Source organism: Netta rufina (genome assembly GCF_964035555.1).
Source record: "Netta rufina genome assembly, contig: SCAFFOLD_199, whole genome shotgun sequence".
Taxonomy (NCBI): domain Eukaryota; kingdom Metazoa; phylum Chordata; class Aves; order Anseriformes; family Anatidae; genus Netta; species Netta rufina.
In genome coordinates, this window is record NW_028168865.1 from 1 (window position 1) to 12,996 (window position 12,996).

Genomic DNA, 12,996 nt, shown 5'->3' on the forward strand with positions numbered 1-12,996 from the left:
GGGACACTTGGACACAAGGATGGGGACCTGGCGTGGTGGTGGGATGCTCAACCCCCCCCCCCATAAAAAATAAATTAAATTTGTGCCCCCGCAGTGCTGCGGGGCCCCCCCAGAATGCAAGGGGGGGGCACTTTTATGTGGGGGAGGGGACACATGGGGACAGGGGGACATGGGGATGTGGGGATGGGGGCCCAGCGTGGCGGTGGGATGCTCATGACCCCCCCTAAAAAAAATTTGTGCCCCCACAGTGCTGCTGGGGCCCCCCCAAAATGTGTCGGCGGTGCCGGGGGGGGGCACGGGGGCAGCTTTGCGTGCGCTGGCAGCCCCCCCCCCAGCCCCTACCTGCAATCCAGCCTGGCCTACGAGGTGACCCTCAGCGCCCCGGGGCTGCCGCCCCGCACGGTGAGCACCCCAAAATTTCTTTTTTGGGGTGGGGGGGGGTCAGGGGCGCTGTGCCCCCCCCCGGGTGTCGCTGACGGCCCTGTCCGTAGGTGGGGGGTGGCGGCGGGGGCGGCAGGAGCAGGCGGTGGGGGCTCTGCGGGGTCGCACCCCCTACACCGTCAGGGTCCGCGCTCGCCCCGACGGCCTCAGCTACGGCGGCTTCTGGAGCCCCTGGTCCGCCCCCGCCACTGCCCTCACCCCCCCGGGTGAGTGGGGGGGGTTATGGGGGGGTTATGGGGTGGGGGGGGTGGTATGGGGTGAGGGGAGGTGGGGGGGGGGTGAGGGAGTGGGGTGGGGGATGTGGGAGGCGTGGGGGGGGTTATGGGGTGGGGTGGGGTGGGATGGGGGGGGTGGGGGGGGTGTTGGGGAAGGGGTATTGGGGAGGGGGATATGGGATATGGGGTGGGGGGGTATGGGGAGGGGGGTATTGGGGTGGGGGGGTATGGGGGAAGGAGGATATTGGGGAGGGGGATAGGGGGTGGGGGGGTTATGGGGTTATGGGGAGGGGGTATTGGGGAGGGGGATGTGGGAGGGGGGGTATGGGGGAAGGGGGATATGGGGTAGGGGGTTTATGGGGGGGCAGGGGGATAGGGGGATATGGGGAGGGGGATATGGGAGGGGGATATGGGGAGGGGGGATATGGGGAGGGGGCTATGGGGCAGAGGGTTATGGGGACGGTATGGGGGGGCATGGGGGGTGTTGTGGGGCAGGGGGGGCATGGGGAGGGGATATAGGGGGATATGGGGCGGGGGGGTTATTGGGGAGGGGGGACACAGGGAGAGGGATATGGGGCAGGGGAATATGGGGAGGGGGATACGGGGGCGGCATGGGGGGGTGTTATGGGGTGGGGGGGCATGGGGAGGGGGCTATGGGGTGAGCGGGAACCTGGGGGGGCACAGAGGCGGTGAAGGGGGTGTGGGGGGTGGATGTGGGGTTGGGGGGGTCACAGTGGGGGGGGGGGGCACAGTGTGGGGGGTCCCGCCGTGCCCCCCCGGCTGAGCGCTGGGTGCTGGCACAGACGTGGACGCGGTGACGCTGGGGCTGGGCTGCCTGCTGGCACTGCTGCTGCTCGCCCTCGGCCTGCTGGCGCTGCTGGGACACCGCCGGTACGGGGGGGGGCAATATGGGGGGGGTGGGGGGTCAATATGGGGGGGTGTGGGGTCAATATGGGGGGTGTGGGGGGGGTATGGGGGGGATATGGGGAGGAATAGGGGGGTGTGGGGGGGTATGGGGTGGGTATCATGGGGTATGGGGTGGGTAAAGGGGGGTATGAGGTGGGGTAATGGGGTGTGTGGGGGGGGTATGGGGTGGGTATTAGGGGGTATGGGGGGAGTATGGGGCAGTACAGGGGGTTACGGGGTGGGTATGGGGGGGTGTGGGGTGGGTATCAGGGGGTATGGGGGGAGTATGGGGCGGTATGGGGTCAATATGGGGTGGTATAGGGGGGATATGGGGGGGTGTGGGGTGGGTAAGGGGGGGTTAGGGGGGTATGGGGTGGGTATGGGATGGGTATGGGGAGGGTATCAGGGGGTATGGGGTCAATATGGGGGAGTATAGGGGGGTGTGGGGGGGATATGGGGGGTATGGGGTGGGTATCAGGGGGTATGGGGGGAGTATGGGGCGGTATGGGGGGGTGTGGGGTGGGTATGGGGGGATATGGGGAGGACATGGGGTAGTATAGGGGGTATATGGGGGGCTGTGGGGTGGGTATCAGGGGGTAAGGGGGGGTATGGGGTGGGTATAGGGGGATATGGGGGGGTATGGAGTCAAAATGGGGTTATGGGGGGGTTTGGGGTGGGTATAGGGGGATGTGGGGGGGTATGGAGGTGGGTATCAGGGGGTATGGGGGGGGTTATGTGGGCAAAACGGGGGGGTATGGGGGGATATGGGGTGGGTATGGGGTGGTATAGGGGGGGTGTGGGGTGGGTATGGGGGGGTCTATGGGGGGTACAGGGGGGCTATGGGGTGATATAGGGGAGTATGGGGGGATATGAGGGGCTATGGGGTGGTTATGGGGGATATGGAGGGGATATGGGGGGGATATGGGGGGATAGGGGGGGATATGGGGGCACTGGGGCCGGGGGGGTTGTGTCGGGGGGGGGCTGCCCTGTGCTGTCCCCCCCCCCCAGGACGCTGCAGGAGAAGCTGTGGCCGCCCGTGCCCGGCCCCGAGCGCAGCTTCCAGGGGCTCTTCGGTGCCTGCGGGGGGCGACTTCCAGGTGGGGGGGGGGCACCTGGGGGATGGGGGGGGTCGTGGTGGGATGGGGGGGGGGCTGGGTTGGTGCAGACCCCATAGGAATGGGGCGGGGGGGGGCTGCAGGGCCTAGGGGAGGCTGGGGGGGGTAAAATAATGGGGGGGCTAAAATAAAGGAGGGGGGTAAAATAAGGGGGGGGGGCGTGTTATTGTAGGTCCTACCTCAATGGGGGGGGGTCTGGGGGGGGTTACCTCAACGGAGGGGGGGTTGGGGGGGCTCTTTGGGGGGTTATCCCCAAGGGGGGGCATCTGGGGGGTGGGATTTACCCCCAATGGGGGGGGATTTACCCCAAGGGGGGGCATCTGGGGGGGGGGTGTGGGGGGTGTTACCTCAAGGGGGGTCACCTTGGGGGGGGGGGGGTCACCCATCAGGGGGTGCCTGACCCCGTGTCCCCCGCCCCCCCCCCCCCCCCCAGCTGTGGCTGTTCCAGGGGGTGCGGGAGCCTTGGACCCCCCCCGGGGGCAGCGTGGAGGAGCTGCCCAGCGCCGTGGAGGAGGTGGACCCCCCCCCCGGGCAAAGAAGCCCCCCCCGGCCGAGCCCCCCCCTCGCCGCCACCCCCCCCAGCCCCCCCCCCGGCTGCCCCCCCCCCCGCCACCCCCCCCCGGCGGCCCCTCGCCCGCCTCCAGCTTCGAGTACACACCCTCTTCGACCCCGGCTCGGCCCTGCTGTGCCCCCCCCGCGCCCCCCCCGGCCCCCCCCCCGCCCTGCGGACCCTACGCCAACCTCTCCTCCCCCCCCCACAAAAGCCTCCCCCCCCCCCCCCGATGGGGGAGCCCCCAAGGAGCCCCCCCACCACAACAGGCCCCCCCCTCCCTCCCCCCGGAGCGGCCCCGTCACGGGGACCCCCCCCGGGTCTCTCGTGGGGGCCCCCCCGGGGCTGGGCCCCCCCGGATCGCCCCCCCCCCTACGTGCTCTGCTCCTAAGGGCGGCGGAGGGGGAGGGGGGGGGCACGGGGCTGGGGTCACAGCCGGGGGGAGGGGGGCACGTGGGGACGCGGTGACGTCACGGAGGGGCTGCGGTGACGTCACGTGGGGGGACGCCGTGACGTCATGGTGACGTCACACTGGAACGCTGTGACGTCATGGAAGGGGCGTGGTGACGTCACACGGGAGTGCCGTGACGTCATGGAGAGGCTGTGTGGTGACGTCACACGGGAACGCTGTGACGTCATGGAGAGGCTGTGGTGACGTCACACAGGGACACCCGTGATGTCATGGAGGAGCCACGTTGGGGTGACATCACCCAGGAAAGCTGTGACATCACAGAGAGGCCGTGGTGACGTCACGTGGGAACGCTGTGACATCGTGGAGGGACCGTGTGACATCACATAGGGGACACCGTGACGTCATGGAGGGGCCATGATGTGGTGACGTCACGCTGGAATGCTGTGACATCATGGAGAGGCTGTGGTGACATCACACGGGAACGCCGTGACGTCACAGAGAGGTCGTGGTGACGTCACACGGGGACGCCGTGATGTCATGGAGGAGCCACGTTGGGGGTGACATCACCCAGGAAAGCTGTGACGTCACAGGGGGGCCGTGGTGACGTCACGTGGGAACGCTGTGACATCGTGGAGGGGCCGTGGTGACGTCACACAGGGACACCGTGACGTCACAGAGGAGCCACGACATGATGACGTCACACGGGAACACCGTGACATCATGGAGAGACCACGATGACGTCATACGGGAACGCCGTGATGTCACGGAGGGGGCCACAACGCGGTGACATCACACGGACACACCGTGCATGGGGACAGCCCCCCCCCCGTACCCACGAGGGGACACCGGGGGGGGGGGCCACCAGGCGCTGCCCCCCCCCCCCCCAAGGACCCGTTTTGCCTTTGCTTTGGTTGCGTTTTGGTTTTTTTTTTTTTAATTCCCGTTTTTGGGCTGTTTTTATAATAAAGAATCCGCCGGCTCAGCCCGCGCCTTCCAGTGGGGGGGGGCCGCAGGGCGTGGGGCCCCTCCCAGCAAGCGGGGGGGGGGCTGATAAGGCCTTATCAGGAGCCCCCAGGTGGTGGCCGAGCCTGCGGGGGGGGGCACCTGGTTCTCTGTGTCCCCACGCTCGCAGGCGGTGACGCACGGGGGGGGGGCAGTGTTGTTTGCCCCCCCCCCCCCGATTTGGGGCCATGTCCAGGTCCTCCTTGTTGAGGGGGGGGGGGGCAGGCGGTGTCCGTGTCACTGTCTGTGTCACCGTGAGGCGCGGTGTCCCCATCACCGCCCCCCCCCCCCAGCACGGGGGGGGGTCCCCAACAGTGTCAGGGCAATACGTAGGGGCTCTGTGCCCCCCCCCCCCCCACCGTGCTCAGCCCCCAGGCCTCGCCCCCCCCCCCTCCTCCCATCATCATCATCCTCATCTCCTCCGTCGTCTTCATCCCCGCTGCCCCCTTCGGCGGGGGTGACGCTGAGGGCCCCCCCCGGGGGGGTCGAAGCGAAGCTGCCAACACCGTGGGGCCCCCCCGGGCCGGACGAGCCGGGCGTTGACGCAGACGGGGACCCCGTGGTGGCGGCGGGGGGGGCGCAGGCGGCACTCGGCGGGGAAATAACGGCGCAGGGCAGGCAGCACGTGGGGGGCCTGGGGGGGGGGGCAAGCGCAGAGCCGCCAGCACTTCCCCGGGGGGGTTGGGGGCGCGGGAGGTTTCCAGCAGGAGGGCGGCCAAGCGGGCGGCCCCCCCCCCCCCCCCAGGACCCCCCCCATCCACGTAGTGCTCCAGCCCGTCCAGCAGCAGCAGCCCGGGGGGGCGCGGAGAGGCCGCCCGCTGCCCCCAGCTCCCGGCACAGGGCCCCCAGGGTGGGGGGGGTAACGGAGCTCCAGGCGCTGGGGGGGGGGGAGCACGGTCAGGACACGCCCCCTAGGGGCTAGGACACGCCCCCTGGGCGATAAGCCACGCCCCTAAGGTGGTAAGCCACGCCCCCAAAAGGTGCTAAGCCACGCCCCCCCAGGTGGTGAGCCACGCCCCCCCAGGTGGTGAGCCACACCCACGATGAGCTAGGTCCCTCCCAACATGCACTAGGCCCAGCCCCCATGCACTAGGCCACGCCCCGATGTGCTAAACCACGCCCCCCCCAGTGCGCGGAGCCACGCCCTCCACGTGCTATGCCACGCCCCTGATGCGTTAAGCCACGCCCCCATGCGTTAGGACACGCCCCCATGCAGAGTGCCCCTTCCCATGCTGTTCACCCACCCAGAGCCCCGCCCCCAGCGCGTAGCCCCGCCCCCGATGCGCGAAGCCCCGCCCACCCGCTGCCCAGCCCCGCCCCCTCACAGCTGCACCCACCCACTCGCCCAGAACCACGCCCCCCAGAAGGCCCCGCCTCCCGGGGTGAAGCCGAGAAGCCCCGCCCCCTCCACGCAAGCCCCGCCCATGCTCAGAACACCACTCACATGCGAAGCCCCGCCCCTTCGCGAGAAACCACGCCCCCCGCACGTGCCCAACGAGCCACGCCCCCGCGCCGCGCTGCCCCAGCAGGCCCCGCCCCTCTCCACCAGCCCCCGCCCCCTCCAGCAGGCCCCGCCCCCTCCAGCAGGCCCCGCCCCCCTCCGCCGCGGCCCCGCTCACCTGCAGCGCCCTCGGGTCGGTGCCGCCGCCTCCCGGCAGCCTCGGGAGCGCGCTGGGAGCCAGGAAGAGCGCCCGGGGCCCGTCGCCGCCGCCCGCCAGCGCCGCCCGCAGCAGCAGCGCCGTGCGGCCCGAGCCCGCCGGGCCCAGCACCAGCACCGGCACCGGCACCGGCGGCACCTCCGCCACAGCGCCCAGCGCCCGCTCCAGCGCCGCCGCCATCCCCGGGCCGGCCAATCGCCGCGCGGCTCCCCGGCGGGCGGCCAATCCGAGGGGAGCGGCCCGAGGCCCCGCCACGCCTCGGCCAATCGGGGAGGAGCTCCCCTCAGAGCCGCTCCCGCCCACCGCGCGCGCCTCAGCCAATCAAGAGAGAGCTCCCCTCAGAGCCCCTCCCGCCCGCCGCCCGCTCCTCAGCCAATCGGAAGGGAGCTCCCCTCAGCGCTTCTCCCGCCCGCCGCGCGCTTCTCAGCCAATCGGGGCTAGGCCGCGGCCTCTCCCGCTTTCTTATTGGCCGCTCACACCGCCAATCCGCCGCCGCCCCGCCCCCTTACGAGCCTCACCACACCGCGCGGCGGAGCCAATGGGGAGGCGGTACCCTCTCCCCGGGGGCGTGGCCAAGGGGGCGGGGGGGCTGTCAATCACCCCGAGTTGCCTAGCAACGCGTTGCCGGGCGACGGCGGGCGGTTGCCTTGGCGACGGGGCGGGGCGGGGCGGGGCGGGGAGGGGCGGGGCTCCGGAGAAAGGGCGCGCGCGCTGAGCCCGCGCGCGCGCAATTTTACGCGCGCCGCAGCCGCGCGCCCGCCCCCGTGCACGCGCCCGCCCCTTGTGCACGCGAAATCTCCCGCCCGTGCACGCCCACCGAGCCGTGCACGCGCCTCGTGCACGCGCAGATAGCCCTCTCGCCCCCCCCCTCCCCCCACTCGCGTGCACGGTTGTGCGCGGCCCCGCTGGGACCCTTCCTGTGCACGCCCGCGGGGTCCCACCCGCGTGCACGCGCCTCGGGGTGCAGGGGGGGCTTCTGCGCCCTGGGGCGCACGAGCATGCACGGGGATGGATGCACGAGGGTGCACGAGGATGCACGGGGATGGTTTCACGAGGGTGCACGAGGATGGATGCACGAGGGTGCACGGGGATGCACGAGAACACACGAGGATGCACAGAGATGCACGAGGATGCACGAGGATGGATAGGCAAGGGTGCAGGGGGATGCACGAGGTTGCACGGGGATGCACGGGGATGCAGGAGGATGGATAGAGGAGGGTGCAGGGGGTGATGCACAAGGATGCAGGGCATTGCACGAGGATGCACAAGGTTGCACATTGTTGCACGAGGATGCATGAGGTTGTAGGGGGATGCACAGGGATGCAGGAGGATGTATAGACGAGGATGCAGGGGTGATGCACGAGGATGCAGGGGGCTGCACGAGTTTGCACGAGGATACAGGGTGTTGCAGGGGGTTGCATGAGGATGCACAAGAATGCACAGGGACGCAGGAGGATGTATAGAAGAGGCTGCATGGGGATGCAGGGTTGATGCACGAGGTTGCACGAGGATGCACAGGGAGACACAGGGTTGCACGAGGATGCTCAAGGATGCATGGTGTTGCACGAGGATGCACGGGGACACAGGGGGGTGCACAGGGATGCAGGAGGATGTATAGACGAGGATGTAGTGGTGATGCACGAGGACGCAGGGGTTTGCACGGGGATGCACGGGGTTGAAGGAGGTTGCATGAGGTTGCATGAGGTTGCACAAGAATGCACAGGGTTGCACGAGTATGCACAAGGATGCATGGTGTTGCATGAGGATGCATGGGGATGCAGGAGGATGTATAAACGAGGATGCAGGGGTTTGCACTGGGTTGCACGGGGCTGCATGGGGTTGTATGGGGTTGCATGAGGATGCTCAGGGTTGCACGAGGGTGCACAAGGATGCACAAGGATGCATAGTGTTGCACAAGGATGCACGGGGATGCAGGGGGATGCAGGAGGACGTATAGACGAGGACGCAGCGGTGACACACGAGGACGCAGGGGCTTGCACGGGGTTGCAGGGGCTTGCACGAGGACACGGGCAGTTGCACAAGGATGCACGGGGTTGCACAAGGATGCACAAGGATGCATGGTGTTGCATGGGCATGCAGGAGGATGTACAGATGAGGATGTAGGGGTGATGCACGAGGATTCAGGGGTTTGCACGGGGTTGCAGGGGGTTGTGCCGAGGATGCACAAGGGTGCACGAGGACGCACAAGGATGCATAGTGTTGCACGGGGTTGCACAAGGATGCAAGGTGTTGCATGGGGATGCAGGAGGAAGTATAGATGAGGATGTAGGGGTGACGCACGAGGACTCAGGGGTTTGCACGGGGTTGCAGGGGGTTGCACGAGGATGCCCAAGGATGCATAGTGTTGCACAAGGATGCATAGCGTTGCACGAGGACGCACGAGGATGCAGAGGGACGTACAGAGGAGGCCGCAGCGGTGACACACGAGGCCGCGGGGGCTCGCAAGGGGGTCGCAAGGGGCTTGCACGAGGACGCGGGCGGTTGCACGAGGATGCACGGGGGGTCGCACGAGGAGGCCGGGGCGAGGCGTCCCCTCGGCTACGCGTATTCTCAAGCAATAACAGCGCGTCCGTATTATCCGCCCGAGAATACCCGTCGCCGAAGGGCGCGGGGCTCCGGTGAGGGGGGTGGGGGGGGCGGGGGGGGGCAGGGGGGCAGGGGGGGGGGCATTTGGGTTGGGGTCCGTCTTGGAAGGTGGCGGGGGGGGGGGCATATATCAGGGGGAGGGGGGCCGGAACCCGATAATGGGGGAACCCCAGGGTTGGGGGCGATGGAGCCGGGGGGGGCCCCGCCCCTGGCAGCACCACGGACAGCTCCCAGCCCCCCCCCCAACCCCCCCAAAAAAAAAAATAATAGGGGCGCTATAGGGGCTCTATAGGGGCGCTATAGGGGCTGCGATAAGGACGGGGCCCCCCCCAGCCCCATAGGACCCCCCCCCCCCCAGCAGGGCTCCTCCCATGGGCCGCGCCCCTCCCGCCCCCCCCCCCCCATCCCCATCTATAGGTCCCCGTCTATAGGGTCCGGGGGGGGGGGGGGGGGGAGCGGGGAGGGGGGGGGTGAATTGGGGGAGGGGGGGGGGGTTTAAAGGGGGGGGGGTCCCGGCCCCGGGCTCACCTCGGCCGCCGCCGCCGGTGCCGGAGCCACCGCCCCGCTGCAGTCCGGGGGGGGGGGGTGGGGGGGGGGCGGGGGGGGAGAGGAGGAGGGGGGCGTGGCTTCGTGGAGGACACGCCCACTGGACACGCCCACCCCCCCCACCCCCCCCCCCGGGCACGCCCACACCCCCCCCCCGGGCACGCCCACGCCAAAGGCGGCAGCGCCTATAGGAGCCTGGCGGGCACGTGGGGCCGGACCCTATAGGAACCCCCTATAGAGCCCCCAGACCCTATAGACCCGGTCCCTATAGGGTCAGATCCTATAGAATCTTATATAGCCCCCCCAGACCCTATAGACCCGGCTCCTATAGAACCCCCAGACCCTATAGACCTGCTCCCTATAGGCCCATACCCTATAGCACCCCCCCCTATAGCGCCCCCAGACCCTATAGACCCGGCCCCTATAGGGCCAGCTCCTATAGCACCCCCCCTATAGAGCCCCCAGACCCTATAAACCCGGCCCCTATAGGGTCAGCTCCTATAGAACCCCCTATAAAGCCCCGAGACCCTATAGACCCGGCCCCTATAGAACCCCCAGACCCTATAGGCCCGGCCCCTATAGGGTCAGGTCCTATAGAATCCTATATAGCGCCCCCAGGCCCTATAGACCCTGCCCCTATAGGGTCAGCTCCTATAGCACCCCCCCTATAGAGCCCCCAGACCCCATAGACCCGGCCCCTATAGAACCCTTAGGCCCTATAGACCTGGCCCCTATAGGCCCAGACCCTATAACACACCCCATATGGCGCCCCCAGACCCTATAGACCTGGCACCTATAGGGTCAGCTCCTATAGAAACCCCCATAGCACCCCCCAGACCCTATAGACCTGGACCCTTTGGAATCCCTAGACCCTATAGACCAGGCCCCTATATGGTCAGCTCCTATAGAATCCCCTATAGAGCCCCCAGACCCTATAGGCCTGGCCCCTATAGGCCCAGACCCTATAACACCCTCCCCATAGCCCCCCCAGTCCTATAGCACTCCCCCCCAGCCCCTATAGGGTCCCCCTCCATTCCATAGATAACCCTATCCCCTGTAGCTCCCCCATAGCCCCCCCATCCCCTATAGCCCCCCTATAGCCCCTCCCATCCCCTATAACCCCCCAATCCCCTATAGGGCCCCCCCCATCCCCTATAGCTTCCCCCATCCCCTATAGCCCCCCCATAGCCCCCCCCATCCCCTATAGCCCCCCTATAGCCCCCCCCATCCCCTATAACCCCCCCATCCCCTATAGCCCCCCCCATAGCCCCCCCCCCCATCCCCTATAGCCCCCCCCCGACACAGGCAGGTCGCACGCAGCCACTTTATTCCCGTCCCGCAGCCCCGCGTCTGCCCCCCCCCGCCCGCCCCCCCCCCCAAATTTTGCACACGCGTGTGTCACGCGGGGAACCTTCCCCCCCCCCCCCCGCCCCCCCCTCCCGTGCTCGTGATGCTCGTGGGGGGGGGGGGCGATGGCTGCAGCCCCACCACCCCCCCGGGTGGGGGGGGCTCAGGTGACGGCCGGGAATTCGGCTCGGCGTGCCTGGGGGGGGGGACACGGGGGGGGGCACGGGAGGTCCCCATGGCCCCATAGCCCCCTGGGGGGGCTCAGAACCCCCCCATGACCCCCCCCATAGGATTCAGGACCCCCCCCCATATCCCCTATAGGACTCAGGACCCCCCCCCCATGGGGCTCAGGACCCCCCCATGAACCCCCCCCATAGGACTCAGGACCCCCCCATATCCCCTATAGGACTCAGGACCCCCCCCCCATAGGACTCAGGACCCCCCCCCATAAGACTCAGGACCCCCCCCATGACCCCCCCCATATCCTATAGGACTCAGGACCCCCCCCCAGCACCCCCATAGGGTCTGGGTGCCCCCATGGTGCTCAGGACCCCCCCCCCATGACCCCACCCCCATAGGACTCAGGACCCCCCCATATCCCCTATAGGACTCAGGACCCCCCCCAGCACCCCCATAGGCTCTGGGTGCCCCCCCAGGGTCCCAAGACCCCCCCCATAACCTGGGGGTGCCCCCCCATAGGGTCCCCATGTGCCCCCCCCATTTTTCCCCCCCCCAATATTTCCCCCCCCCTTTTTGCCCCCTCCCCCCTATTTTTGCCCCCCCAATATTTTTGCCCCCCCCTTTTTACCCCCCTCCCCCCTATTTTTGCCCCCCTCCCCCGTATTTTTGCCCCCCCCCCCTCACCTGGGTGACGCTGAGCTCCTCGAGGGGGGGCTGAGGACGGGGCACCTCGGGGGGGGCTCTGGGGGGGGCTCCCCCCACGGTGCCCCCCCCCCGGCGGCCCCCCCTTGCACTGGAAGTTGCCCACCACGCAGGTCACCTGGGGGGGGGGGGGGGGGGGGGGGCAGGGTTATTTGGGGGGGGGCACTGGGGAGATTTTTGGGGTCCTGAGAAAATTTTGGGGGGGGGTCCCAGGAATATTTGGGGGGGGGGACCCAAAGGGGAGTTGGGATCCCAGAGGGTTTTTTTTGGGGGGGGTGTCACGTGGGTTTGGGGGTTCCCGGGGGATATTTTGGGGGGGGGTCCCAGGAAGATTTTGGGGGTCTCTTAGAATATTTGGGGGGGGGGTCCCCCAAATCTTTGTGGGGGGGGGTCCCAAGTGGGATCCCAGGGCTCAGCCCCCCCTCTTTGGGATCCCACGGGCCACACCGGGCACATTGTGGGGGGGTCACCCAAATATTTTTTTTTTTGTGGGGGGGTTACCCAAATAAATATTTTTTTTTTTGGTGGGAGGGGGCATTTTGGGGGCCCCCCCTCACCAGGAAGGCGGTGATGGCAGTGCCAAAGCCCGCCAGCACATCACCCCAGTGCTTTGGGGGGGGAATTTACCCAAATAAATCCCCCAAAATAAATCCCCAAATAAATTTTTTTTTTTTGGGGGGGGGTTACCCAAATAAATATTTTTTTTTTTGGAGGGGGGGGCATTTTGGGCCCCCCCCCCGCCCCAGAAAGGTGGTGATGGTGGTACCAAAGCCCACGAGCACATCAGCCCAGTGCTTTGGGGGGGGGTCACCCAAATAATTCCCCAAATAAATCCCTAAATATTATTTTTTTTTTGGGGGGGGGGGTAATTTTGGCCCCCCCCCCCTCACCAGGAAGGCAGTGATGGCAGTGCCAAAGCCCTCCAGCACATCACCCCAGGGCTTGGTGGGGGGGGAATTTACCCAAATAAATCCCCAAATATTAATATTTTTTTTTGGGGGGGGGGTAATTTTGAGGCCCCCCCTCACCAGGAAGGCGGCGATGGCGGTGCCGGTGACGAAGCCGGCCAGCACGTCGGCCCAGTGGTTGCGGTGCTCGGCCACGCGCACGGCCCCCAGCAGGAAGGGGGGGGCCGCCAGCCCCAGCACCGCCGCCGGCTTGGCCAGCCGAGAGCCCCCCCCCGCCACGCCACCAAGGTCACGTAGAGCTGGAAAAAGGGGGGGGGGCAAAAAATAATTAATTAAAATTTTTTAAAAAAAATTTAAAAACTTAAAAAAATAAATAAAAATGTAAAAAATGTTAAAATAATAATAAA

At 67.5% G+C, this 12,996-nt stretch overlaps 2 protein-coding genes across 2 annotated transcripts; one reads left to right on the forward strand and one right to left on the reverse strand.

The window, feature by feature from the left end:
- Positions 1-407: 407 nt before the first annotated feature.
- Positions 408-3,882, forward strand: EPOR (erythropoietin receptor; the record flags this gene model as incomplete). The annotated part of the gene is made up of 5 exons (XM_084307186.1): positions 408-647; positions 1,460-1,547; positions 2,571-2,659; positions 3,111-3,349; positions 3,784-3,882. Coding segments are annotated over 5 exons (755 nt in total), but the record flags the coding sequence as incomplete, so codon positions are not given.
- Positions 3,883-4,174: 292 nt separating this feature from the next.
- SWSAP1 (SWIM-type zinc finger 7 associated protein 1) lies at positions 4,175-6,479 on the reverse strand (the record flags this gene model as incomplete). The annotated part of the gene is given in 7 exon segments (XM_084307185.1): positions 4,175-4,215; positions 5,001-5,124; positions 5,126-5,272; positions 5,274-5,459; positions 5,461-5,499; positions 5,501-5,518; positions 6,261-6,479. Coding segments are annotated over 7 exon segments (774 nt in total).
- Between the last annotated feature and the right edge of the window lie 6,517 nt (positions 6,480-12,996).